Source organism: Dipteris shenzhenensis, chromosome 6, assembly GCF_047967505.1.
Source record: "Dipteris shenzhenensis isolate YYH24624 ecotype China chromosome 6, Dip_SZ_1.0, whole genome shotgun sequence".
Classification (NCBI taxonomy): Eukaryota; Viridiplantae; Streptophyta; class Polypodiopsida; order Gleicheniales; family Dipteridaceae; genus Dipteris; species Dipteris shenzhenensis.
Window position 1 is genome coordinate 36,018,287 of NC_141601.1, and position 26,100 is coordinate 36,044,386.

A 26,100-nucleotide genomic window follows, 5' to 3' on the forward strand; every position below is an offset into this window, starting at 1 on the left:
AAGGATGATTTGGCTCACATGACTGCTCTATTACAGCAACGTAAAGATAATATGGTAAGGGCTCAAGCATGGATGAAGGATTATGCTGATGAGCATAGGAGAGATCTTCATTTTGAAGAAGGGGATTATGTGTTTCTTAGATTACATAAGTCCAGGCATGCTTCTTTGAAAGGTAATACTAATGTTAAACTTGCTCATAGGTATTATGGACCTTTCAAGGTTTTGAGGAAAGTTGGGGAAGTGGCGTATGAGTCGGAGCTTCCATCATCCTCTAGAATACACAAAGTATTCTATGTATCACTTCTCAAGAAGTATTTCGGGCCTAAGGAGCAAGTTATGGAGGAGCTACCTCCTATGGATGAAGAGGGCCAGATTGAGTATATACCTGAGAAGATCCTTGGATTTAGAGATCATATGTTGAGGAACAAGTCCTACATGGAATATCTTATCAAATGGATAGGTCTACTTGATGAGGAGTCTTCTTGGCAGCCATCTACAATTGTGGAGCAGTACCCTCAATTGCTGAGCTGAATTCTATGGCCAAAATTGCATCTTTATGAGCAGACCTGATTTTCTTTTGCTATATGGCATATATGGATATGTTACAGCCAGCATTCACTATTCTTTCTCAGATCAGCATGTCTCACTGGATTATTGGATCAAATCTGTTATATTGGACAGCATAGCTCTTCCACCCAGTTGCTTGATTTCTTGGGAATGTTATATGATTCATTTACAGATCAGCATGCCTACAGGAGGTATTTGACTGAGAAATCTCATTGTTCAGCTGATATGACCAGAATTGAGCTATTCAGGTTTACAAGAAGCATTGTATGTCCAGGTTACAGCCTTTTCAAATTTGAGGACAAATTTCTATTTGAGGAGGAAGGATTGTAACAGAGGGTTACTTTTTACTTAGGCTAAACTTTAGGCTAAAGTTAGTGGAAAGGCCTTTATTGGCTTGTAAGTGTTTTTTTTTCTTTCTTAGGGGATACCATAAGTTGCCACATGGCATCCTAGGAGGTAATCCCATAAGCAATATTGGTCTGTACTGCCTTGGGCCATACCTATATAAGATTTGTACTTGGCATTTCATTCAAGATTTGTACTTCATTATTGAAATAGAATATACAAGAGTTTCAATACTCATCTGAATTCTAAAAAGGATTGATTTCCTCCTGTCCTTGTGCAGCCTCTCACAAGTCCCTGTTATTAATTCCATGGGCCAAGGCAAGGGACTGGAGGTAAGAGAGGGGTAAGAATTCCACTGCTAGAAATAGCTTCATGGGCCACATTTAGCACCCTGGCTTGAGGAGCAAGCAAAAAAGGGTGAAATTGTCTTAGAGGCATGTTTTTTGGACCAGAGAAAGGCATAGAGAGGCGGGGCACAAGCTAAGAAAGGGCACCAGGGCTGTTCTGACAAGTCCCCTTGCTGATTTTTGACTACCTGTGATGGGATATCTCAAGGGTATGCCTCAGGCACACCTTGGTTTCTATGTGTGAGCGCTAGAGGCACAGTTAGGTGCCCACAAGCACAGTTAGGTGGTGGAAAGCCACATAGGATGATTGAGAGAATCTAGGAGCAGATTGAGGAGATGATTGTGGAGCTCTGAAGTCATCAATGATGTCAGTGAGCATGTATGAGGTGCCTACTTAAGGACCTCACTCTTCTTCATTCCATAATGCAAGTATTCTGAGTTTTTGTCCACTCTTTGCTTTCCTTTCAGTTTACCAACATGGTATCAGAGTCCTTTGATCCCCCTTGAGCCCATTTCTGCCACATCATCATCTTCTTCTTCATCTTCTTCTTCACCATCTCTTCCTCTTCTTCCCAAAGTTTGCTTAAGCTTGTTCTCCTCCGGTTCTCAACCATTTCCCATGTCCTTCCTGCTGGAGATCCACCTCGAAGGGGCGAACCCTTGGCTGAAAGGAATCAGAGAAAGACACCCTCGTTTCGTCGCCATTACACGAAGTCCGTCGACTTTTGCTTCTGCGTTTTCTCTCAGCATACATCATCTTCCTCTAATTCCTTTCAGGGGTAGATTCTCCATGCCTTGGGCTATCCTGTGCTGAAATCTGAGCAGCAATGGCTGCATATTCAAGGTAAAAACAGAGAAAAACCAGTCGTTTTTGAAGACGCTCCAGCCAGCAAAGTCGCGCGAAATATCCTCAGATCTCTGCACCAGAAGTTCACCTTTATGTAAGCTTTCTTTTGCTTCAGAAAGCCCCTCTTCTTTTGCTCTGAAGAGTAAGCTACAAGCCTCCCAAGTTCAGCCTTTTGGTTTTGACAGTTTTGACAAGCTTTTTGAAGATGATGCTACATAAGATGCTATTCTAGCATTTCTATTTTTTTGAAACTTTCAATAACATCAGTACAAGTGTGGCTTCAGTTTTGCTTTGAATTGCTATACCTGGTTTTGATTGGAAAGTATTCATTTTAGCCACGTCTGTGAAGCATGTAAGTGAAAGCATCATTGATTTTCAGATCCACTTGTTCTATCATAGTACCATCTTATAAGGCACTAGACACTGCCCATGTGGTAAGACCTTGCCTTGACATGGATATTTTGCCTCCACAAGATGAGGCATCCCATGAAGATTATGCATTTTAAATCATCTCTATGTATGCTCCAGATCTCTCTTTTTATGTCAAGGTACTCAGCCTGGATAGTCCTCCAAAATGAATGAAATAAACTATTGTGTTTTTGTGTGTTTTGTAAACACCTCTGGTCACCTTATGATATAGGCCATGTGTATGTTTTGCTCCATGGTACCTCTTGCAGACACTGTGTGCATGTACATGCAGTGGAGATAACCATTGGAAGGTCTTTTGTATCCCTTTTGTTTACCTTACATCCATGGGAACCCTTGCTAGCATGAGAACCTAGCCATAGATTTATCCTTGACCACCATGAGATGGCATGAGAAACTATGAGACTAGATGAATCCTTGACATAGCCTGAGGCATTCCCTTGAGGGGGGGTTTGATGGGATATCTCAAGGTGTATGCCTCAGGCACACCTTGGTTTCTATGTGTGAGTGCTAGAGGCACAGTTAGGTGCCCACAAGCACAGTTAGGTGGTGGAAAGCCACATAGGATGATTGAGAGAATCTAGGAGCAGATTGAGGAGATGATTGTGGAGCTATGAAGTCATCAATGATGTCAGTGAGCATGTATGAGGTGCCTACTTAAGGACCTCACTCTTCTTCATTCCATAATGCAAGTATTCTGAGTTTTTGTCCACTCTTTGCCTTACTTTCAGTTTACCAACAACCTAAGCAATTCGTGTGTTGTTAGAGAGCTGCCAGGGTTTGCTAGAAGCTCCAAAACGAATTCGTTTTAGATGCAGGGCTGCCTGCAGCCGCCAGGGTGATTCACAATCAGTTACAGGGCTGCTGGGTGCAGCAGGTCCAGCCCATGACCTCCTACCCCTACCTTTTTCCTAAAACATATGGTACTACTGTACTCTAACCTTCCTGCATATTCTACCAAATTTGGTGGTTTCTGCTGTCAGTTAGGAGCAGTCCTGTTGCAATTACAGTGCTGACTTTACTCAAGTAGAACGTTCCACGGTGTGTCAAGTCTAGGTGCCAGTTGTATTGGCTTCAGTATGTTGTAGAGAAGTGCAGGGGATACCAGCCCTGAACAGCCTATTGATGCTGTAGGTTCAACAAACTGTAACAGCCAACTCAGCCGATTGTTTGCTACCCGACTTGACCAGGGTTTGGCTCCAGGTGTAGGTGCCTACTGCCAGGGCTATAAATAGGCCCTGGCCGTCCTCTATCCCGACTGTTATGCTGACCTTCTACAACACAATCCATCGCAGATGTGTTCTGCCCATGCATTCAGTGCTACAAAACCACGCACTAGGTAGCCCTTACCCCGTCTTAGTATACTGACCCCTTGTCCTCCTCGTTTGGGGGCTCACAGGTGGGTCAGTGACTTCTAACACCCCCTTTCAATGCTGCAACTGTGGGCCAATCCCATCCATCGAATGGGATGCTCCAGTTGGTCCCTTGGAAGTGCCTTTGTGAAAACATTTGCAATGTTGTTAGTGGTTGGACATCACATCATCAAATTTGGACGTGTGATACTTATTCTATTAATAAAAATGTGCACACACGTGTCTAGGTCCTAGGGGCAATAGGAAGCGAAGGGTGCATTAAGGTGCATTGAATGGTAGATGCTTGGGTCATAGACTAAGGGTAGGTGTAAATGGGAAGATGGAACTTGAGTGATCTCAAGGGACATTAATGAAAGGGTGTCACCCTTTCATTGTGAATCTCACATAGCATTCTTCATTTACCTTGCATTCATCCGCCCTCTCTCTCCCACCTGGCATGTAGGTTGAATTAGAAACAAGTACTCTCACGAGGGCGCTCTTCCCCATTGGAGGGCCAATTGGCATTCAAATTCTGCATGCATTGCACACATTTGCATTCTTGAGAAGGTTGGTTCTTCACATTTGGTATCAGAGCAGCAACAATCCACAAAAGGGACAGTAGGAGAAAAGAAAGACTGCAGCGGAACATGCGCGGACTGCAGCGCAGCATAGAAAAGGGTCCATATGGGAAGGATGTACGACAACAAGCAACGAAGCACCGTACTTGCAAACCTTGCCGCGTAGGAAGGCAGACGAGCGGACGGAAGAGTGTAGTGGCACAAAAGACGGCGCACGGCGAGGCCACGCTTCACCTCACCAAGGGCGGTACGGAAGTCCTGGGATAGGCAGCAAAATCCAGCGAGAAGGTGAGAGCAAAGTGTGACGCAAGGCTGTCGGAAGGTCTCCATTCCGTTTTTTCTTAGCGGAGTAAGAGCCAAGTTTTCTAGGGCGCAACCTCTGAATTTTGGAGTCTCAGAGGTAAGTTTTTTCTTTGATTTTTCTGGTCTTTGGACGGGGAACGGGGTACCCTAATGGGGACTAAGAGAGTGCTGAATTTTGGGGATGATGATTTAAGTACCCCCTCAAAGAGAGCTAAATTTTAACCTCAAGAGAGAATAGAGTTCCCAAAGTATGACGGAGCGCGAGAGGCGGATAAAATCCTCAATTGGATTCACCATTTTGAGCTATATTTTGCCAATCAAGATAAGACCGACCACGAGAAGCTTGCTCCTGCCACACTACATTTACAGAAGGATGCTTTGATGTCGTGGTCTTTATCACAAATGGGAAAAGAGCCTATTCTTCAATGGTCCAAATTTGTAGAGCAGCTTAAGGCTACTTTCATGCCTCCGAGGCATGAAGAAGAATTGACCTTTTGTTGGGAAAGGTTCAGGCAATTCGATAACGAGATTAATGCTGAATCTACAGCTAGGTTTTGGAAACTCTCTTTAGAGTTGCTTGAGAAGAGTGAGAATGATAAAAGGAAGAAGTATTTAGCAGCCCTAACCCCGAAAGTGAGATATGAGGTTGAAATATTCAACCCAACTACCTTGAAAGACCTCACTAAATTGGCTGAGATTGCTGAGAGGAAATTGAATTCTCGGAAACCTTTCAACAAAGGAAAAGAGAAAGCTATTGTACAAAATGTTAACAACCAATCACGTCCTGTATGGATACCATTTCCTTCCATGACTGACAATGAGAAGAAAAAGCTAATCAAGGAGGGTAATTGTTTCAGATGTAAGAAACATAAGCCTGGGCATCCATGGCATAAATGCCCTTCTCTATTAGCCAAAATTGCCTAAACAAGTTCTGTAAAAGGAAAAGGCAAAGCATCCAAGCAGGAGGGTGAGGCTTCTACCTCCTCGTCCCAGGACTCCACGGTGAACATAGAACCAAGAGTAAATTCTATCCATTCAGTCAACATTGGTGTATGGATGTGTGAACTGAATAGAGAGTAGGCATATTCATTGTAGAGTATGAACAGAGAATAAATATTTTTTCTCCTCCGTGTAGAGCGTCTGATAGGATGAATAGGGCTGAAATAGAAGATGTGAGAGAATGGAGAGTGAGAGAGAGCAAGAGAGTGAGAGCTGGAGAGCTAAAAGCTTGGAAGTTGAGTTGCAATAGAAGAGTGTTAAGAGTACAACTGGAAGTGTGAGAGATAAGGTTTTGTCCTAGTGACAAAACCTTAGTACAAGATCTTGCAGCAGCAAATTTCAAAATTAGGGCATACCTGGAGGAAGAAATCGTCCAAAATTTTCGCATTAGAAGTTCCTAGTCACTAACCATAGTTAGTGAACTAACTGCGGTTAGGGGAAAAAACCTCTTAAAGAGGGAAAAGTGTGAGATGGAGAGTGAGAGGGAGAGATAGAGTAGGGAGTAGAGAGACACACTCACTGTAGTCACACACCAGTGGGTGGGGATAAAGGAATGAGTGGTACCTCCCCAAGTACACACACTAGTATATATATGGATAAGACTAGGGCCACTAAGTACCTAAGTACAATGTGTACTTAGTGTACTTAGTAGTACTAGATTAATACTGTTACAAGGGTGGCCAGTGCCTTTACCCCAACAACCTCCCACTTAAAGGCAGTGTGCCCATAAGAGAGAGTAAAAGAAAAACAGCAATATACATCATCATGTACAGGACCAGTTGGTCTGCTTATCCAATACCCATGAGCCGTCTGCAGTGTGCAAACCGCACAGCAGCCAATCCTTTTGTCAACAGATCTGCTGGATTGTCATCAGTGTGAACTTTCACAAGCTGAAGTTGCTTGTTCTCAAGCACCTCCCTGATAAAATGATACTTCACGTCGATGTGCTTCGTCTTTGCATGAAAAACAGGATTTCGTGCCAACTGTATGGCACTCTGACTGTCACAATGCAACAATGGAGTATCACTAGAGTAGCCCAAATCTGCCACTAGCCGAGATAGCCATATAGCTTCCTTGCACGCCTCAGTGGCTGCAATATATTCAGCTTCTGTAGTAGACAAAGCAACGCATTGCTGCATTCTAGATACCCACGACACTGCACCTCCAGTGAAAGTGAAAACATAGCCGGTAGTAGACTTCCGGGTATCAGGGTGACCGGCATAATCAGAGTCTGTATAACCCTGCACTTTTGCATCTTGACTGCCGAAACATATACACAAGTCCTGTGTACCCTTTAGGTATCTCATGACACCTTTCACTGCATTCCAATGCTTCTTGCCAGGTTTAGCCATGTATCTGCTAACCACTCCCACTGCAAACGCAATATCGGGCCTGGTTGCAACCATAGCATACATGAGACTGCCACAAGCTGATGCATACGGAATCTTTGACATCTCAGCTATCTCAGCATCTGTCTGAGGGCTGTCCAAAGCGCTGATTTTCACATAAGGAGGTAATGGAGTACCAATACTCTTCCCCCCCTCCATGTGAAATCTCTGCAAGACCTTGCCAATGTATTCCTTCTGAGATAAGTATAGCAGCCTTTTTTCCCTATCCCGAAGTATGCGCATACCCAATATATGGTTGGCATCACCAAGATCCTTCATATCAAAGGTCTGGTGCAATCTCTTTTTCAAGGCATTCATTTCCTTATGAGATTTTCCAGCAATTAACATGTCATCCACATACAAAATGAGGATAAGTAAACTGCCATCTGAAGCTTTCTTGGTATATAAGCAGTGATCAATGTCACTTCTCCTGTAACCCTGGGTTCGCATGAATGTATCAAACTTATGATACCATTCCCTGGGTGCCTGCTTTAGACCATAAAGACTTTTCTTCAGTCTGCATACAAGCTTCTCTTTGCCCTTCACTGTAAAACCCTCTGGCTGCTGCATAAAAATTTCCTCATGTAAATCACCATGAAGAAATGCTGTTTTGACATCCATTTGGACCAAATCCATATCTGCATGTGCAACCAATGCTAATACAGTTCTGAGTGTTGTCATCTTGACAACGGGAGAGAATATCTCCTCAAAGTCAACACCATATTCCTGCTTGAACCCTTTGGCAACCAGTCTGGCTTTATGCCTTGGCTTTTCACCAGGTGTGACTTTAAGTCTATAAACCCATTTGCATGGCAGTACCTTTTTACCAGTAGGCAAGGGTACCAATTCCCAAGTGCCATTCTTGTGAAGACTGTCCATTTCAGACTTCATAGCAAGATCCCATTGAACCTTGTCTGCCCTCTGCCTAGCCTCTTTGTAGCATGAAGGCTCTCCACAATCAGTGAGCATCAAATAATCAATGCCTGGAACAAATCTTTCTGGCTGCCGCGTCTGTCTGGTTGACCTTCTAACCCAAAGACCATCATCTTGAGCTGGCTGTCCAGCCTGTTCATCACCCAGAGAAGGTGGCTGTTCCATGATTCCTGGCTGCATTTGCATGTCAGGAAGATCACCTAACTGTGCCTCATCCATTGGGATGTTTTCTGTCATAACTGGCTGTCCATTAGGATCTGCTGCAGCATCATTTAATGGCTGATTATGCTGCTGTTGTGGCTGATTTACAGCCTGTCTGTGTTGCCCATGATGCCTGTCATCATCAATAGTTACTTTTAAAGGTTCCTGCTGTACAACAGGTTCCTTGAACATGATGGTTTCATCAAACACGACATCATTGCTGCGTATAAGTTTTCTGTTCTTGGGATCCCAAATCCTGTAGCCCATCTTACCTTTGTCACCGTAACCTAGGAATATGCATTTAAGAGACTTTGGATCCAGTTTAGTTCTGTCCTCCCTGCGTACATGCACATACGCGACACAACCAAAGACCCGTAGGTGTTTGTAAGACGGAGGCTTGCCCGTCCATGCTTGTTCAGGCACACCACCACATAGTCTCTTGTTTGGTGACCTGTTAATAAGGTGCACAGCTGTCTTTACAGCTTCAGCCCAAAATGTGTGGGGCAATGCAGCATGTGACAACATGGATCTGACTTTCTCTTGAATGGTCCTGAACATTTTTTCAGCTGTACCATTCTGTGGAGGATCATATGGTGCAGACAAAACCCTTTGGATACCCTTTGCCTCACAGAATTCTTGAAATTCTTTGGACAAGTACTCTCCACCATTGTCAGATCGTAAGGCTTTCAGTTTTTTGCCTGTCTCATTTTCAACTAGTGCAACAAACTTAGTGAAAGCCTTGAACGTATCACTCTTCTTTCTGAGAGTGTAAACCCACACTTTGCGGGTGGCGTCATCTATGAATGACAGTATGTACTTTGAACCTCCTAAAGAGAGTGTAGGCATCTCACACACATCTGTATGTACTAGCTCCAAGAGCTGTAATTTCTGATTTGACCTTCTCTTATGAGGTATTTGTACTTGACGACCGTAGAGACAAAATTCACATTTCTGCAAATCTGAATATTTTAGACTCGGCAAGTAACCAAAATGAGCCAATTGCTCCATTCCCTTAATACTCATATGGCCAAGCCGGCTATGCCACAATGAAATCTTTGGCAGCTCGGTGGCATTTACATCAGAATGCGGACAATGTCCAGCATGAAGTGAGTACAAAGTATCAACCTTAGGACCCCTGGCAATAGCCATTGCCCCTTTGCTGATTTTCCATTTCTGACTTCCAAAGGTGGTATGATAACCATCGTCATCCAACAACCCTGTGGAAATCAAGTTTTTCTTCACCTCAGGAACATGCCTGACCCCTTTGAGCATTAACTGCTGGCCATTTTCAAGCACAAGCCTGACATCACCTATACCAATGATAGAACATGCATGGTTATCACCAAGAAAGACAACTCCCTTCTGCCCTCCTGCATATCTGACAAACAGATCTCTGTAGGATGTCACATGAAAGGAAGCTCCTGAATCTATAATCCAGGAAAACATATCTGATCCATCACCAGCATGAAGTGTACGAGCCTCCAGTGAAGAGGTGAAACATATCTCATGTCCACTGTCACTGTCACTAACATAAGTAACATTCAGCTCCTCTTTTTCTTTGCCCTTAGACTTGCCTTGAGCCTTGCCTTCTTTGGCTCTCTGGTCATTCTTCTTTTGAAAACACTTTTTCTCAATATGTCCCTTCTTGCCACAATAGTTGCATACAAGATCACTCTTAGAGCGGGACTTGCTCCTCTCTCTTTCTTTGTCTTTACCACGTGTTTTGGACCTGCTGCGTGCATTCAAAGCATTTGACTTCCAATAGCATTGTTCTTTCTGTTCATCTCTTCCTGTAGAAGAGCACTCTCCACATCTGCAAATACCAGAATGGTTTTTGAGTTGCTGGTAGAAGTCCTGAATGTGTCCCATGACTCAGGTAGAGAACATAGGATGAGTGTAGCTTTCAGCTCATCATCGAGCTTCAACCCCTGGTTGATCACCTGGCTGAATATGCTGTTAAACTCAATAATATGAGTGGACATAGCTGTCCCCTCCTTCATTTGAAGACCAACAAGCTTTTTTAGCCAGTAAGCTTTTCCCGTGGCACTTTTCTTGGCATAAGTATCCTCAGGACGTTGCCACATCTCCCACGCAGTAGGTTCATCCCTGATGCCTACAACCAGTGAATCAACAACTGTAAGCATAATGGTCGACCTGGCCAAGCCGTCCATCTTCTCCCACTGCTCATCAGTAATGTTGGAGGGCTTAACACCCTTCTCCTTTATAGGTTTGTACTGGTCCTTCTGCATCAACACATTGTAGCATTGTGTCCTCCATATGTCGTAATTTTTAGCTCCTTCGAGCTTCTTTATCTAAAACAAGGACGACACATCGCTGCCGGAACTCATGGTAAAGAAAATAGAGTTTGACTCCCTGTAGTCGTGCAATTAAGCACTAGTTACTCCAAGAAAATTCCCCCGCAGCGGAAGTACGATCAGAAAATAAACTTGGTACTGTTTCAGTGGCATAAAACCGACTGAATGTCTTTCTCCCACTTGCTGCAGAAACAGTACAGCAATCTGTCCTGTGTTTTTTTGCTGGCGAAAGTGCGGTACAGCTCCTTCAAAGTGCTCCAGAAAAATCCCAGAACTGTTTGCTGAAAAAGTAGCAGTACTTTTTGACCTTTTTGACAGTGAAATCTGGTCAAACTTGATGGTTGACAGTCCCGGACTGTCAAAAAACAGTGAATCTCAGATTGTGGATGAAGATCTCTGATTTTAGATCTCCATATGCTCCAGAAACTTCCCCCCCAACTGAATTCACAGTGTGGAAGTGAGATTGCTCAAAAGCCCTTTGAAAGCATGAAGAAAATCAGAGATTTGACCCCAATTAAAAGATTGACATTTGACCAAAAAAAAACTGTAAGTCAAATTTGCACTTTCAAAGCATAGTAGTGCTTTACGAGATAGCCTGATGCATGTAGAGTGCTCCCACTTGACAGATTTCCGGTCAGGCTACAAAAGCCCCAAATTTGACTAAAGTCAAACTTGGTCAAAATCGACCAAATCTGTACCAAAGGTGATTGTACTTGCAGCAACAAGCTAAAGCATTTGTCCCAAGCATAATAGCATCAAAAGCCCCTTGAATTGGCTGCACATCCCGTGCATTAACACAGTAAATGGCATCAACTGCTACTGCTCACAAGGCATGTGCGGGTACACACTGACAAAAGCATAAACCTCTGCCCAAGTGTCAAGCATACACACTGCAAATCTGACAATGCATACACTGTGTCAAATCCACTGGTCAAGTGAATAACCTGTCTCAACTCTGTTTGCGGCATAAGCTAAGCCTCAGAGTTGAGTGATGCCCGGAGACCTTGTAGAATCACACATATGTGCAGCTGTCTCAGCCACGGGGAGACACGCGAGAAATGCAGCCTATACTGCTATTCGAAAAACAGCGTAGAAGAGGTCGGGGGCACGTGGGGCAGAGAAAGAAGAGGCTGGCGAGGCTCGGCAGTACGGCCGACGTCTGTCGGCCGGCTTGGCTCTGATCGACCTGTTGGTCGTCACCCGCTGTGTCGGCCTTGTCGGCCGACCTACTGGTCGTCGTCGTCGCGCGCTGTGTCTTGCAGATGCGCCGCAGCTACGCGGGGTATGAAAGCTGAGATAAGACTCAGGAAGAGAATTCAGAGTGGTTGTAATCATCTCTGAATCAGGAATAATTTCATCTATGTTTAAGAATTGCTCTCTGAGATCGTGTAGCTTTGTGAAGTGGACTGACATGGAGTCACCCTCTTCCATATGTGTATTACTTAACTCTCTTTTCAAGAAAGATACCCTTGCATCATTTCGGGCATCATTTCGGGCTGCAGACATGCTTTCTAAAATATCCCACGCTGCCTTGGAGGTCTTACACGACCGGATATGCGGAATGATAAATCTTTTCACTGAAAGAGAGATACATGACAAAGCTAAGGCATCTCGTGAATCCCATCTCTTCTGATCTGTAGTAGTGGCTATAGCTGCACCAACAACTTGTTCTGCAGCTGCCCCCTGTGCACGACCTCTTCCACCTCCTTGCTGAAGAGGGGTATTAGGTGCCATACCTGCTGGTCGGATCTCACACCCATTCACATAATCCCTTAAATTGCGAGAAATCAGAATATTGCGTACCATAAAACTCCAGAGGGAGTAGTTGGTACCATCCAACTTGTCTTCCTATGAAAGACCACCGAACTGGAAGTCATTCTGATTTTGTTGGGCCATATCTGAGAAAGAGATTTAAGCAGATACAAAACTGAATTCCCTTACTGGGAATGAAATGCACAACTCCCAAAAAACACAGCCAAGCACCGGCTGTAAATGGAACTCAAATTTTTGTACTTGCACTGTCAAAAATCTGTCCAAGCATCAAAAACTCTCCAGAATCTGCCAAAAGTGCTGCAAAACACTTCAAGAAAGGTAGTATGAACTGAAAACTCCAGAAATTGCTCTCCCAACACAAAAGCCCCAAAATAGGCCTGAAATTGCAACCTGAAAGGTGCAAATTGATCAAAAGCCCCAAATGTTGCAAGAATTGCGCTCTGTCTGCAAAAGCCCCAAATTTCATTGCAAGATTGCAGTGTAATTACAAAATCCCCAAATTTCTTCAAGAAATTGTACTGCAAAATTGAAAGCCCCAAATTTCGGGCTTGAAATTGCAACCAGAAAGGGGCAGAAGTACAGAAAGCCCCAAATTTTGCAATTTCAGTAGAAAGCCCCAAATTTCAGACCAAATCTGCAATGTTTGCTCCAAGTGTAGCTCCGAAACTACAAAATGATTGCAATGTCTGCAACAAACAAAATGCCCCAAATGTACTCTCAAAAAACTGAGCCAAACAATGGCTGTCTGCAAAATGTGCCTGCCAAAGATCACCTGCGAGTTTCTCTTGTACGGAATCAGAGATTGTACGGAGGACTACCTGCTGTACGGAAGCAGGACCAGTACGGAAGTATGGAGTACGAATGACAGTACGGAGAAGGTACGTGTTGGTATGGACGATGACAACGAATTGTACGGCTGGTGGCAGTGAGGTGTATGTACAGGTACGGAACGGTACGGCGAACCGTACAGTTTGACGACGGACTGTACGGCACTTGTACGGACGTGATGTACGACGACCACGGCACTTGTACGGACGCGATGTACGAGGACCACGCGTGTGGCAGATCTGTACGGCGGGTACGGTACGGTAGGTGAGGTACGGCAGGGTACGGACGTGTAGAGACGAAGTACGGATTCCGTACAGTCGTACAGACTGTACGGGCGAGGTGTAGCAGCAGGAGCGTGGGTTGTAGGCTGGAGCTGAACAGGGAAGAAGCAGGGAGCTGGATCAAATGCTCTGATACCAAATGTGAGAGAATGGAGAGTGAGAGAGAGCAAGAGAGTGAGAGCTGGAGAGCTGAAAGCTTGGAAGCTGAGTTGCAATAGAAGAGTGTTAAGAGTACAACTGAAAGTGTGAGAGATAAGGTTTTGTTCTAGTGACAAAACCTTAGTAGTCACTAACCATAGTTATTGAACTAACTACGGTTAGCGGGAAAAACCTCTTAAAGAGGGAAAAGTGCCCCTAACTAGCTTATTAAATTACATTGGCCACTGCTGAATTATATCTATAATTCTAACAGAAGAGTTGGAAAAAGAGATTGAAGGTCTATAGTTTCTATAGACTAAGTAGCTCTCCATCGCAAAATCAACTATGGCCAAGGTCTATCTAGTTCAATAACACATTTGGGGTGAGAGAACATCTTTTGAATACTGACCAGTTTGTTGATCTTTTGAATACTGACCAGTTTGTTCAGAATATGTTTCAGCTTATTGAGCAGGTTACTATGAAGAGATTTCAGCAGCTTGGTATTCAGAAGAGAGTTTTGAGTATGAAGAGATATTGAAGAGGCACTGTAGTGGTACTTCGGCATTTTGAATATTCAGCATCAAGAGGAATCGGAACTTGAAGATGAGATTTAAGTTCTGATTGAGAAGAGATCGTGTACTAGCAAGAAGACTATTTGCAGATTATGAAGAGGAGATGCAAAGGCAGAAGTAATAGAGAAGCGTACGCAAGAGAAAGACACAAGAGAGGATCCAGGAGAGGACTTTTGTCCATTCAAGCAGGGGGGAGTGTCATGACAAGGGAAATCACTAATCCATGATCAAGAGACATTAAAACATTATTATATACTTTGCGCCAATGGTGTAACATGTATTTGTATTTATGATGGACACCGACCGATTTGTTATGGTGGTGGATCATCTTAGTAGATAGGACTAGTCGAGTTGGAGCCACTGCTTCAAACAGCATCAAATTTGGACATGTGATACTTATTCTATTAATAAAAATGTGCACACACGTGTCTAGGTCCTAGGGGCAATAGGAAGGGAAGGGTGCATTAAGGTGCATTGAATGATAGATGCATGGGTCATAGGCTAAGGGTAGATGTAAATGGGAAGATGGAACTTGAGTGATCTCAAGGGACATTAATGAAAGGGTGTCACCCTTTCATTGTGAATCTCACGTAGCATTCTTCATTCACCTTGCATTCATCCGCCCTCTCTCTCCCACTTGGCATGTAGGTCGAATTAGAAACAAGTACTCTCATGAGGGCGCTCTTCCCCATTGGAGGGCCAAATTTTACATGCATTGCACACATTTGCATTCTTGAGAAGGTTGGTTCTTCACAATGATCATCAAGCTGCTGCAAATCAGGCTGAATATGGGCATCAATCTGAGGAGGCTGAGATTTGCTAGAAGCTGAAGGATTTGAACCCTGCACGTGCTGGTCTGAATCTTCATTTGATTGAAAGAGGGGCAGCAAGGAATCAAACACATTAGAGGCATCTAGAAAAGGCTGTTTTTTACAGTCCAGCCAAGGCGAAGCTGCATGCTTAGCAAAAACCACATCTCTGCTGACAATAACGTATGTCCAGCAAAACTGTCCTGCCTCTAAGTCAAGGGCAAAATCTGCTCATGACTGCTCAAATGTACCTGAAAAGGAGAATCCACCACAATACAGAGGCCAATGCAAGGAAATGGGAGCAAAAGCCTCAAATTTTGAAAGTCCAATGTGAAGAAAAGTGGAGGACAAGGCCTTGCTAAGAAGTTAGTGTAATTCCGACAGAAAATTTGACAAAAGCCCCAAATTTGTGGAGTGGCATTGTGTATATAGAGAATCTGACAGCTTAGACTTGGAATGATATTGTGGGTTTCATGAAGCCAAAGAATGCGGAGTCAAGATCCTGTCTTTGATTCGATCCAAAGCAATAGAACCCACAAGGCCTGTTTTTGTTGTTTCTAGGAAAGCTAAACTTTGACAGGTATGATGTAAAACGCTTAGTGCTCTTTCTTGGCTAAATCAATTTGAGAGTCACTTTACAAGGACAACAAGAAGTGCATTCTCACTGCCGTGCATTTATTAGGTCAAGCTATCACTTGGTAGCACAAGTGGCACACAAATCATAGCCAGATACGAGTAGAAGGAGCTCATGAAGAACATCCAAGCCTGATTTTTTTGCCACCTCAATACATGGGCCGTCTTCATGCCCAGTTCTTGGAGTTGACACACAAGTGACATGTAGTGGTGTGACAACATAATGCATGAGCTTGCTTAGAATATTTTATGAGCAAGGGTCACGAATCCAATGATCCCCTCAACAAGAAATATCAGTGACACCTCAAGCCATGAGGGTTCCATTACGAGCAACTCAAGCTAGACAGCAAACCAGCAGCAGATAACATGTATGGCGTTTTCCTGGATGATGAGGGAGGGACGATGGACGATGGACGGACAGATGGAGATGCACACCCGCACACGTGCAAAACCCCCTATCCTTTTTGTATATTTGAGTGTGTAGGTGATATGCGTATACCTTTCTACCTATCTTATAATATATAAATATATTTAAATTGTGCATGTGCGCGGTGCACTGTGTGTACTGAGCCATTTGATTATGGGTGTTTGTACGCTATGGTTTTGTAGGCTTTGGCTGCATTGGGGTTGAAGACTGGTGGCACAGTTCAACAACGGGCAGAGAGGCTCTTTCTCACAAAGGTACATTGGCATTGTTCCTGCTTGTAGTTTTTAACTTTATAGTTCTCATGCCTGTTTGGTTGTTACTCTTTGGCTCATCAAAAGTGCGTGCTGTATTGGAATGTTAACAGTTCACTCCAATAGAAGAGCTGGATCGTAAGCATTTTACCAAGCCACCTCATAAGAAGACAGAGGAAGAACTCAGAGCATTGAAGGAAGTTGCTCTTGCAGAAGCAAAGATGCAGCGTCTATGTGAGCTACTTCAAGAGGTAGTTTTGTATGTAATTCAGCTTTAGACTCAGTTGGACGCCTCTGCAATGCGTGGTTCTGCTATTTTGGAAGTATGTACGGTTGACCCTTTCTTGTGCTTGCTAGTATAGGCTATTGAAGAGACTAAGGCACATGTTGAGAAGAAGCAAGCTTTGACATATGAAGAAATGGAAGCAGAAAGGGAAGAGGTGCGTATCTGGGATGCAATGTCTATAGTTTATGGAGAGCTAAGTATTGGAAAAGGGATTGATCCAGTGATGCCAACTGGTGTTACTGGGCTTCTATTACTTAGGTTTTGATTTCAGAATGCAAAAGAAATCCATTTTCCTAGATTAAGGGCAGGGTTGGAGGGAAGAGGTTTCTTTTGTGCAATCTCTGCATTGTCTAAAATGGGTATTAACGTAGAATGGAAATGTGGTGCAGTTATAAAGCTCTGCTTGGGCTATGTTATTTTGAGTATGTGTGCTGGCTACTGTAAGATGGGAATCCCGTATGGAACTTTAGGATATGTAGGGTTTTGAGAACTTGAAATTGATCAGATTTTTTCATGGCGTTGAATTTGCAGGAGGAAATACAAGCTGAAAGTGAGAGTGATGAGGAAGAGCAGCAAATTTACAATCCCTTGAAACTGCCTATGGGCTGGGATGGCAAACCGATCCCATATTGGTTGTACAAACTTCATGGACTGGGCCAGGTAGACAGCACCCACTTAATTCATAATGTACATTTTGAATATGCCTGTAGGTTCAAGCAACAGTTTGTCAGGCTTCTTCTGATTGCTCAATGAGTTTGTTGGGCATGTGCAGGAATTCAAGTGTGAAATTTGTGGTAATTACAGCTACTGGGGACGCAGGGCGTTTGAGAGGCATTTTAAAGAATGGCGACATCAACATGGCATGCGGTGCCTTGGTATTCCAAACACAAAGAACTTTCACGAAATAACAAATATCAAGGTTAGTATGTCAGTAGCTCCCTGCCCTTGGTAAGCTTCTGATTTCTAGGCCTGAACATTGTTTGCTTGTGATTCTGTTCCAGGATGCAAAGGCTTTGTGGGAGAGGATACAAGAGAGACAAGGAGTAAACAAGTGGAGACCTGATCTGGAGGAGGAATATGAGGACCAGGAGGGTAATGTTTATAACAAGAAGACGTACACAGATCTCCAGCGGCAAGGTCTCATATAATTTGAAGCTGAACTTCCAAGATTAAACTTGATAGAGACAATGCATTAGCCTGATGAGCATATGCAAGCCAGATCTCTGTATCATATCTGAGTCAATTCTTTGAGAAGCTGGGTGCACTTGAGCGAAAGTTTCACTGTCATGAGCAATCGCTTTTGTGAGGCTGGTATACGGACGGATGGTAGGCACGTTCTGGGAAGCTTTCTGCTGTGGAAAATGCAGTGCTGGTCATGAGGCATCTTAAGGGGGATGGAATTCGCTTCAATGTGGCTTGTTGGGAAATCATACGTCTGAATGTAAGAGTGAAGAAATCTAGTACACAAAATTTAAGAAAGCTATTTAAGGTGTAATCATGCGAGCCAATGGAGGATGGGGGTAGAGTTGAAATGTTAAGTGAACAAAGCAGAAAGTGCTGCTGTAGGAAATCCTTGCTGCTTGCGCGTGAAAAGGTTGTCTTATTGCATGGACAAGCATTCTTGAGAGAGCGGGTGGTGGCAAACGTCATGTTAATTGCTTATGGTGACACTGTTTTCATCAAATATCTACTCCTTTTTTAGTGCAAAAGCAAGGTGCTGGCTTGGTGTTGGATGTAGAAAGGAAGTTGTGAATTAATAGATTATATGAAAAACTTTGGTCTGGTGTCTTACATGGTTGGGATTCCCAAACCGATCTTAAAGCCTGTAGTGTGAGGTTAGTGTTATGTAGCTCACATCAAGGAGATGTTCAAGCGTGCATTGTTGGCTTTAGTAGAGGAAAGCTAAATGGGATAATGGTAGCTTTGCTGAATGGGATAATTATAGCATGCCAGTGCAAGCTTGCTTTTAGTTGAAGTTTCAATAAACGCTATTTGAGTTAGTATTACTTTTGATGTTCAAATACACTCTTAAATTTGAATTGCATCTTCACTTAGGATATATATTTAGAATGCAAATGGTGGGCAAAGTTGACACGTTCTAGCTTCTGTTTTGATATGATGGCTGATTCCTAGGTGAGGTATTTAAGCAAGGGTGTGGGTGTTCCGAAAGCCATGCAGCTCATAGTATGGCTAATACTAGCATTTAAACAACTGCTTTCCTCGTAAATATCAAATGATTGTTAAAGCAGCATTATATTCTGCATCATTGAATACTGGGCAAGGTCATGGTGCTAGGTTTTGCTCCATAAGCAGTGACATTTGCCACAAGGCTAGCCATCAGTGTTTTAGGACAACCTACGGACAGAATACGATTGTCTTTTCCCCTATTGTTCAATTGAGTGAGTGGTAAAGAAAAATTGAATGATGGTGCTAGGTTTAGCTTTTAAACAACTGCTTTCCTCGTAAATATCAAATGATTGTTAAAGCAGCATTATATTCTGCATTATATTCTGCATCATTGAATACTGGGCAAGGTCATGGTGCTAGGTTTTGCTCCATAAGCAGTGACATTTGCCACAACGCTAGCCATCAGTGTTTTAGGACAACCTATGGAAAGAATACGATTTTTCTTTTCCCCCATTGTTAAATTGAGTAGTAAAGAAAAATTGAATGATGGTGCCAGGTTTTGCTCCATAAGCAGTGACATTTGCCACAAGGCTAGCCATCAGTGTTTATCAGTGTTCTTGAACTACATGGCATCAATCTGATAAAATTTTGGAAAAATGCTACATTTATGAGTACCCATTCACCTCCTATATGCAAATTGGCTTCTCAATGAAGGGAGGTTTGCCCATAGACTAGAAGATATGAAAACTTTGACTAGATGCATAGTTCAAGACCATATTACGAAGTGTGGAAAAATCCCGGCCCACTTTTTAAAGCACTCACAATCTTGGTCTAGAAATGAGACATTTTTTGAAACATATGTTGCTTGGACTACATGGCATCGATCTGAGGAAAATTTGGAAAAATGCTACGTTTATGAGTACCTATTCACCTACTTCTACCCATTAATTAACTAGTTTTGGTGCATGCAGTCCTAACTAACCTATGTATATCTTTGGCTTAATCTATTTATGCTTTAATTAACCTATGTTTCTCTGTGGCTTAATTTATTTATGCATGAATTAACCTATGTTTCTCCATGGCTTAATTTATCCATGACTTAATTTACTTTATTCTTGGACTATGTCGAAGCGGAGCTTCCCCAAATGTTCAAGAAAAGATTTGAATCTAAAACCTTATTTTCCCATGCGAGAGCCTTACCACTAAGCCATAAAGAAATATATATGTCCCTTTTCTTATAATAGTATTATAAATCCTCCCCCGTTGAGATGGCTTTTCCTCTTCATTAGTTTTTCCCCACTTCCTAATTCACATGTACCTCCCTCTTTAATGTCCCTCCCCCTTCCCCCTTTATTTAATTCATGAGTACCATGACCCGTCTACGACGGGTTAGAGACTCGCTCTGTTGGGTCTCCAGATGGGATCTTAAAATGTCTTCAATTTTAAGAAATGAAATTTCAAGTTGCAATAACCCCTCCACCATAGGCCCTTCTTGGCTTGGTTATATACTCAGTTTACTCAATGTTTAGCTAGATAAGCAGTTGTGTGATTTTGTGGTGAGGAGCAAAGCATTCACAACCCCCCCTTTTCTCTCTCGTCCACACACATACACATGCACCTTCCCCCCTTCCCCCTCTCCTATCCTTTTCTCTCTTGGCCACAAACATACAGATGCTCTCTCTCTCTCTCTCTCTCTCTCACACACACACACACACACACACACACACACACACATAGAGTGCACTACAGTGTCTCTCTCAATCACATGCACGCATATACGCAAGGGCATCTCTCTCTCTCTCTCTCTCTCTCTCACACACACACACACACACACACACACACACACACACACACACATAGAGTGCACTACAATGTCTCTCTCAATCACACATGCACGCATATACGCAAGGGCATCTCTCTCTCTCTCTCTCTCTCTCTCTCTATAATATGAGAGAGAGAGAGAGAGAGAGAGAGAGAGAGAGAGAGAGAGAGAGAGGTTTTAGTATAGTTTTATTGTTACTGATTCGTGGTTGTTACTGAATGCATTGTTCAAGCGTAGACATGGGATGTTGATCTTATTTGCTTAACACACCCAATAAGTCAACATCACAAATGGAATATACATTATCAGGGCTATGAAACTTTTAGTTAAAGATTCACACCCTGCTGAACTTACCTCTCAAATGAAATATGCATCGTCCACGCTAAGAAACTTTTCATTAAAGGTTACATACCGTGCCACTTTTTCCTTTAATTGCAAAGGATGGTTGATGGTATAGCTTTGTTGGTGCATTTTGCATTGGACTTTACATAGCATCTTACCATGGTTTAGGATGTTGGTCTCTTGAGACAAATAACAGACTTCGTTGAAAAAGCACATGAGAGCATGAAAATAGAACATGTAATGGTGATTAAGGACCTCAAAGGGAATTGCTCTCAACTTACTATTTTCATTCCCACTTATTTTGCTTGACTTCAGCCTCTCTCTCTCTCTCTCTCTCTCTTCCCCCTCCATGCCCCCATCTTTTGTGATGCATCTTCAAAAATTCTTCCACCGACTTCCACAACTACACCCTACTAGCATTCTACTTCATGCCTTAGTTCCTGTAGTTGGAGTGCCTTGCATTCGATTTTGTGCTTGGGAAGCCTATTGAATGTACATTCATCTTGCTTGGATGGTTGGCTTCTTCACCTTTTGCCAATGTTGTGATCTATGCTCAATGATTTTATTCTTTATCTAGGATTCAAGGAGCTTTTATGCTTGGCAATCTCCGTAGTAGCTTGAACACCATAAAGTTATCTTTACAAGGAGACATACTTCTCTCAAAGGAAAGGAAGATAAATGTAGAAAAATAAAGTATAATCCATCCACAATAATACACTTGAATTGGAAGGTGGGAATAAGACTTGAATGACTCGTAGACCTTTTGACAAACTTGGAAATCCAAAATCTTATCCCACAATTTCTTTTCTTCACTCAATTGTAATTGTAGCTTGGCATTATATATGTATGTACACACACACACACACACACACACACACACACACACACACACACACACACACACACACACACACACATATATGCGCGCTCGCGCATGTGTGTGTCTGTGTGTGTTATATTATATACATATACATATACATACATACATACATACATACATATGTATGTATGTATGTATGTATGTATGTATATATATATGCATATATATATATATATATATATATATATATATATATATATATATATATATGGCATGTTGGCCTAAAGGTGGGATCCCACCGTCCTACCACGTGTGATCCTACCTGGATCTATACACATCTATGTTATAATTGTTTTTCATTTTTAAATGCTAACCTCAACTAGGTGCTAAACATGGGTGCTTCATTAGCATGCTGGTTAAAGTGACCCAAGTTGGATGGAACTAGTTAGATTCTAGAACATTGTGGGATAACAAGTGGTGCCATTTGGAAACCCATACATTGTATCCTAAAAAATTAGTCATATTGCAATGGTCCACAATATCAAATGGCTCAAAGGGCTATTCATCCACAATATTCCATCTAATGGTTAGATATTGTGCGGCAACTAATAGTAGACTTGAGAAGACTTTTGAACACAATCAACACAAGAAACTAGACAAGTTTGGATGGATTGGGAGCTCCCTTGACATCCTACATTCTTCACATATGTCATTGTCTTAGCTAGAAAAATATGAGATTTTATCAAATTAAAGATAAGATTCAAGGATAGGAATCAAGTAGTCTAGAAGGCATGAGATTTGATCAAATCAAGTATAGAAATTAGGTAGATTTAACAACAAATGGTGTTCCATCTACCAAGTTTGGGCATAGCTGGGCTAAAGACCATTCATCCAAGTGCATCATTTGCGGATACATCTTCGTAAGCTTTGCTATTAGCATTGACATGTAGTTACATGGATGATTTTATTAACATTTATATCGATAGTATTGATGTTGTTAGAGATTCTCTATAATTTTTGATGCTTATTTCAATGCTAGTAGCTCAACTATGTATAAATCCTACTAGTCAAAACTAATGGGGATGAACACTTTCCACCATGCCAAAATTAGTGGTGTGATTCTAGATAAAGGCTCTCACAGAGTGACCAACCCATATAGTACCTCAAGCATCTCTAGAAAACTATGGGACTCTAGTGTATTTTTGTAAAAAGAAATGAAAAGATTTATATTAAGTACGAAAAAAGACGCAAGAGAAAATTTTGATGGCAAAGTTGATCAAGATGACATTTTGAGAAGTGAAACCCCATTTCCCGCCACTGTGGCATGTATTTGGGCTTCTCAAGGGTGTCCAAGGGACCAAATTCATGCCATAGTGCAAATGGGGATTCCTTGTGTAAAAGGTGTCCTTGATGAACTTTTCCTTTTCCCTTGCATCAAATCCCTTCTAAAGTTCTCAAAAATTAATGATGAATTATTGGAAATTGGGTGTTACATCTGTTAAATTGCATAATGACGTTAATTAAATTAAGGAAAACATTTAAAAATCTATTAGTCGTGCAATCAACCCATTTGATGTATATATACATGTGTGTGTGTATGTATGTATGTAATGATATAAGTATTTAAATGTTTATGATGTGTACTATATATGTACATTCTCATGTGTATGTATGTGTTTATATTATATGTGTATATATGTGTGTGTATATGGTTCATAAGTGGGAATTTAATGCATTTAAATAAATACATTGCATTAAATTCCTATGCCATTTTGACATTTCAAACAAATGATCCGATTTTAATGGCCAAGATGAAGGAATCTACCTTTCGTGTAGAAGGCAAAGTTTATCAAGTGAGCATTTTATGCAAGAAAACCCCCTTCCCCATTATGATGCAATTTTGGGCCCTGGACACCCCTCGGACCCAAATTCGTGCACATGGCAAGAAATGGGGTTGTCTTGCATCAAATATGCCCCATATGAACTTTGCCTTTTGTGTCGGCATCAAATAAGGATAAATTGACAAAACATTGTTAATGAAGTATTGGAAACAGGTGGATTGATGTGTTAAATTGCATAATGGGATTATTTAAACTAATGAAAACATTAAACTCAATGAAAAGAAGTAATTAAAACATAACTCAATGCAATGAGGAATAATAAATTTAGACTTACAGAGAATAACTCAATGAAAAACAACAAGTGAAATTGGGCATGTATCCATGCGAAAGAAATGATATGAAAGAGATCCATGTATTATTTATAAGAAGGATCTTTACAAGGAGGCTTTAAAGTCTATTTATATTCTTTGCTACCTCGATGACGTATAGAATAGAGGTTTTTGAAGCCCTAAGTAGGTTTCGAGTTCTAAATCTACTGCGAATAGCAACAATGGGAGTGGCATCGTTGCTAGCCAAATACATGGCTGATGCTGTGTTTGCACAAAGTGCATTGACAACTGCTACTAGGCAGTGGATCAGAATGACTTTGCTGGCATTTTTATGGTATGATAGAATTCCCAATCACCCATGACAGGGCCTTTCTCCATTCTTCAAATTAGCCAATATTGTGTAAAGAAATTCGTCAAGGTCTTCATCCAATCATCCCACAAATCTAGGATCTTTGATGCTGCTGTCAACCTCATAACCTGATAAAACTCCAAGTGCCTCATCCTCCCTTAAACAAAATAGATTCTCCATGTCATGGAGGAATAGGTATTCCTTTCCATCGATATTGATAAAGACTAATTTCAAAATGTCCATTCCTGGATCATTAGGCATGTTTGCAGAGGTGGGGGCTTTGTGCTACTTAAGGGCTCTATGCTGGGATCAATCTAGAGAAATTTAAAGGATTCCTCTCCTTAAATCTCATCTTCCTCATAAATTGCCTCTTTGAAGTAGAGGTTGGACTCATTCTTAGGATCTAGGATTCGGAACTAGAGGTAGAGGGACTGTGTGGGGATAAGGGCTCTTCATGTTGGTGTCCTTGTTGGAGAAGGAAAATAAAATCCATCTTCCAAAAGAGGAACCTAGATTTCATGTTCCCTACGATATCCAACTCTAGAAGACTCTTGATATTAATATGTATATAGGAATCATTTGGAAGATTAGAGACAAAACGTTAAAGACGCTTTATGAATCGAGGCTCATCAATGTACAATAGGTGAGATATTATGAGGGCACACATAATTTCCTAGATTTATTAAGCTAATATGAAAATCCTTTATACAATCTTGCATGTACTTGATGAGGTCCTTGGTTTTTTCTTAGAGATTACGGTCTTGTAAAATAGGGAAAATATCTCGTTCTCCATATTGCATCAAGCTTTTAAAATTGACATGTCCATATCTCTTATGCCATACCAGGGAAAGTTGCATCGGTTACTGCTTAGTTGACCGACTCATGAGATGAACTCACAGAAAGATGCCCATGGTGAATCCATGGAGATTGTCATGTCAACGGTAGGGATGCTAGAGGGAGTGGCATGATAAGGAAATTCTAGCTTTAAAAGAGTGAAAGTAAGTAATAGATTATTGTTACACCCTTAAATAGCTATAAGCACCCCTAAAAAAGGTGAAAATTTAAAAACGCATAGTTTTTAGCAATTAAGACATGAAACGACACAATAAAAACCTTATAGTCTAATAAACCAAATTTTTATAATATTTCAACTGAAGTGGAAAAAAGAGAAAATCTCTCTCCTTAGTTTAATGGCCACATTACTCAGACACATTGTTTGCTATCTTCTATGTCACAATGAGGCATAAAATTGACGTGAGACATGAGCTTTTTGGCTTGTGTACTCTTTGACCATTTAAGGAAAAGATGAAAAACTCTAACAACCCATACTCCATGAGCAAGAAGTTATCTCAAACATCCGCTGTGATGTGACAATCACAGATGTGACATCTTCCCCATCAAGCTCACATATTGGTGTGTTGTCATCGTCATTTGAGTCAAGGGTAAGCTCGTGGGCACCCGTTGTTTTTAACTTCCTATATTGAAAAGAAAAATACAATGTCTTTCAATATAAGTTGTTCCTAATAACCACATTGTCCTACATGTATGACATTGAAATACATCACCCTTTTGTTCACCTTGCCTGCTCCCCCAAGTCTCCCCAAGCAACGCATCAAGGGCACTTTCATCTATATGCTTACATATGCACACAGTATTTGTTCTATGCATTAATAAATTTTGAAACCAAGAAACAAAATTATGGCATGGCATGAACCAAGAAAACCTTGTGTATGTGGAACTTAGAATATTGCATTGTTATTGTGTCCACCATGTCACTATCCATGTCTTGAAGTTGTGGCTACAAAATAGGTTGAACATAAACATAGGGGACAAATGGGGTCTCAAAAGGGACTCATAAGGAATGGATTAGG

At 41.8% G+C, this 26,100-nt stretch overlaps 1 protein-coding gene across 1 annotated transcript in view; it reads left to right on the forward strand.

Moving 5' to 3' along the window:
- Positions 1–18,294, forward strand: part of ATO (splicing factor-like protein) — a 71,473-nt gene extending 53,179 nt beyond the window's left edge. The window contains exons 7-12 of the mRNA XM_087375865.1: positions 16,245–16,316; positions 16,427–16,564; positions 16,676–16,753; positions 17,131–17,259; positions 17,372–17,518; positions 17,601–18,294. Coding sequence (XP_087231991.1) covers positions 16,245–16,316; positions 16,427–16,564; positions 16,676–16,753; positions 17,131–17,259; positions 17,372–17,518; positions 17,601–17,747 — 711 coding nt within the window. The 3' untranslated portion in view covers positions 17,748–18,294. The remainder of the gene's footprint in view (positions 1–16,244; positions 16,317–16,426; positions 16,565–16,675; positions 16,754–17,130; positions 17,260–17,371; positions 17,519–17,600) is intronic.
- The last annotated feature ends 7,806 nt before the right edge of the window (positions 18,295–26,100 follow it).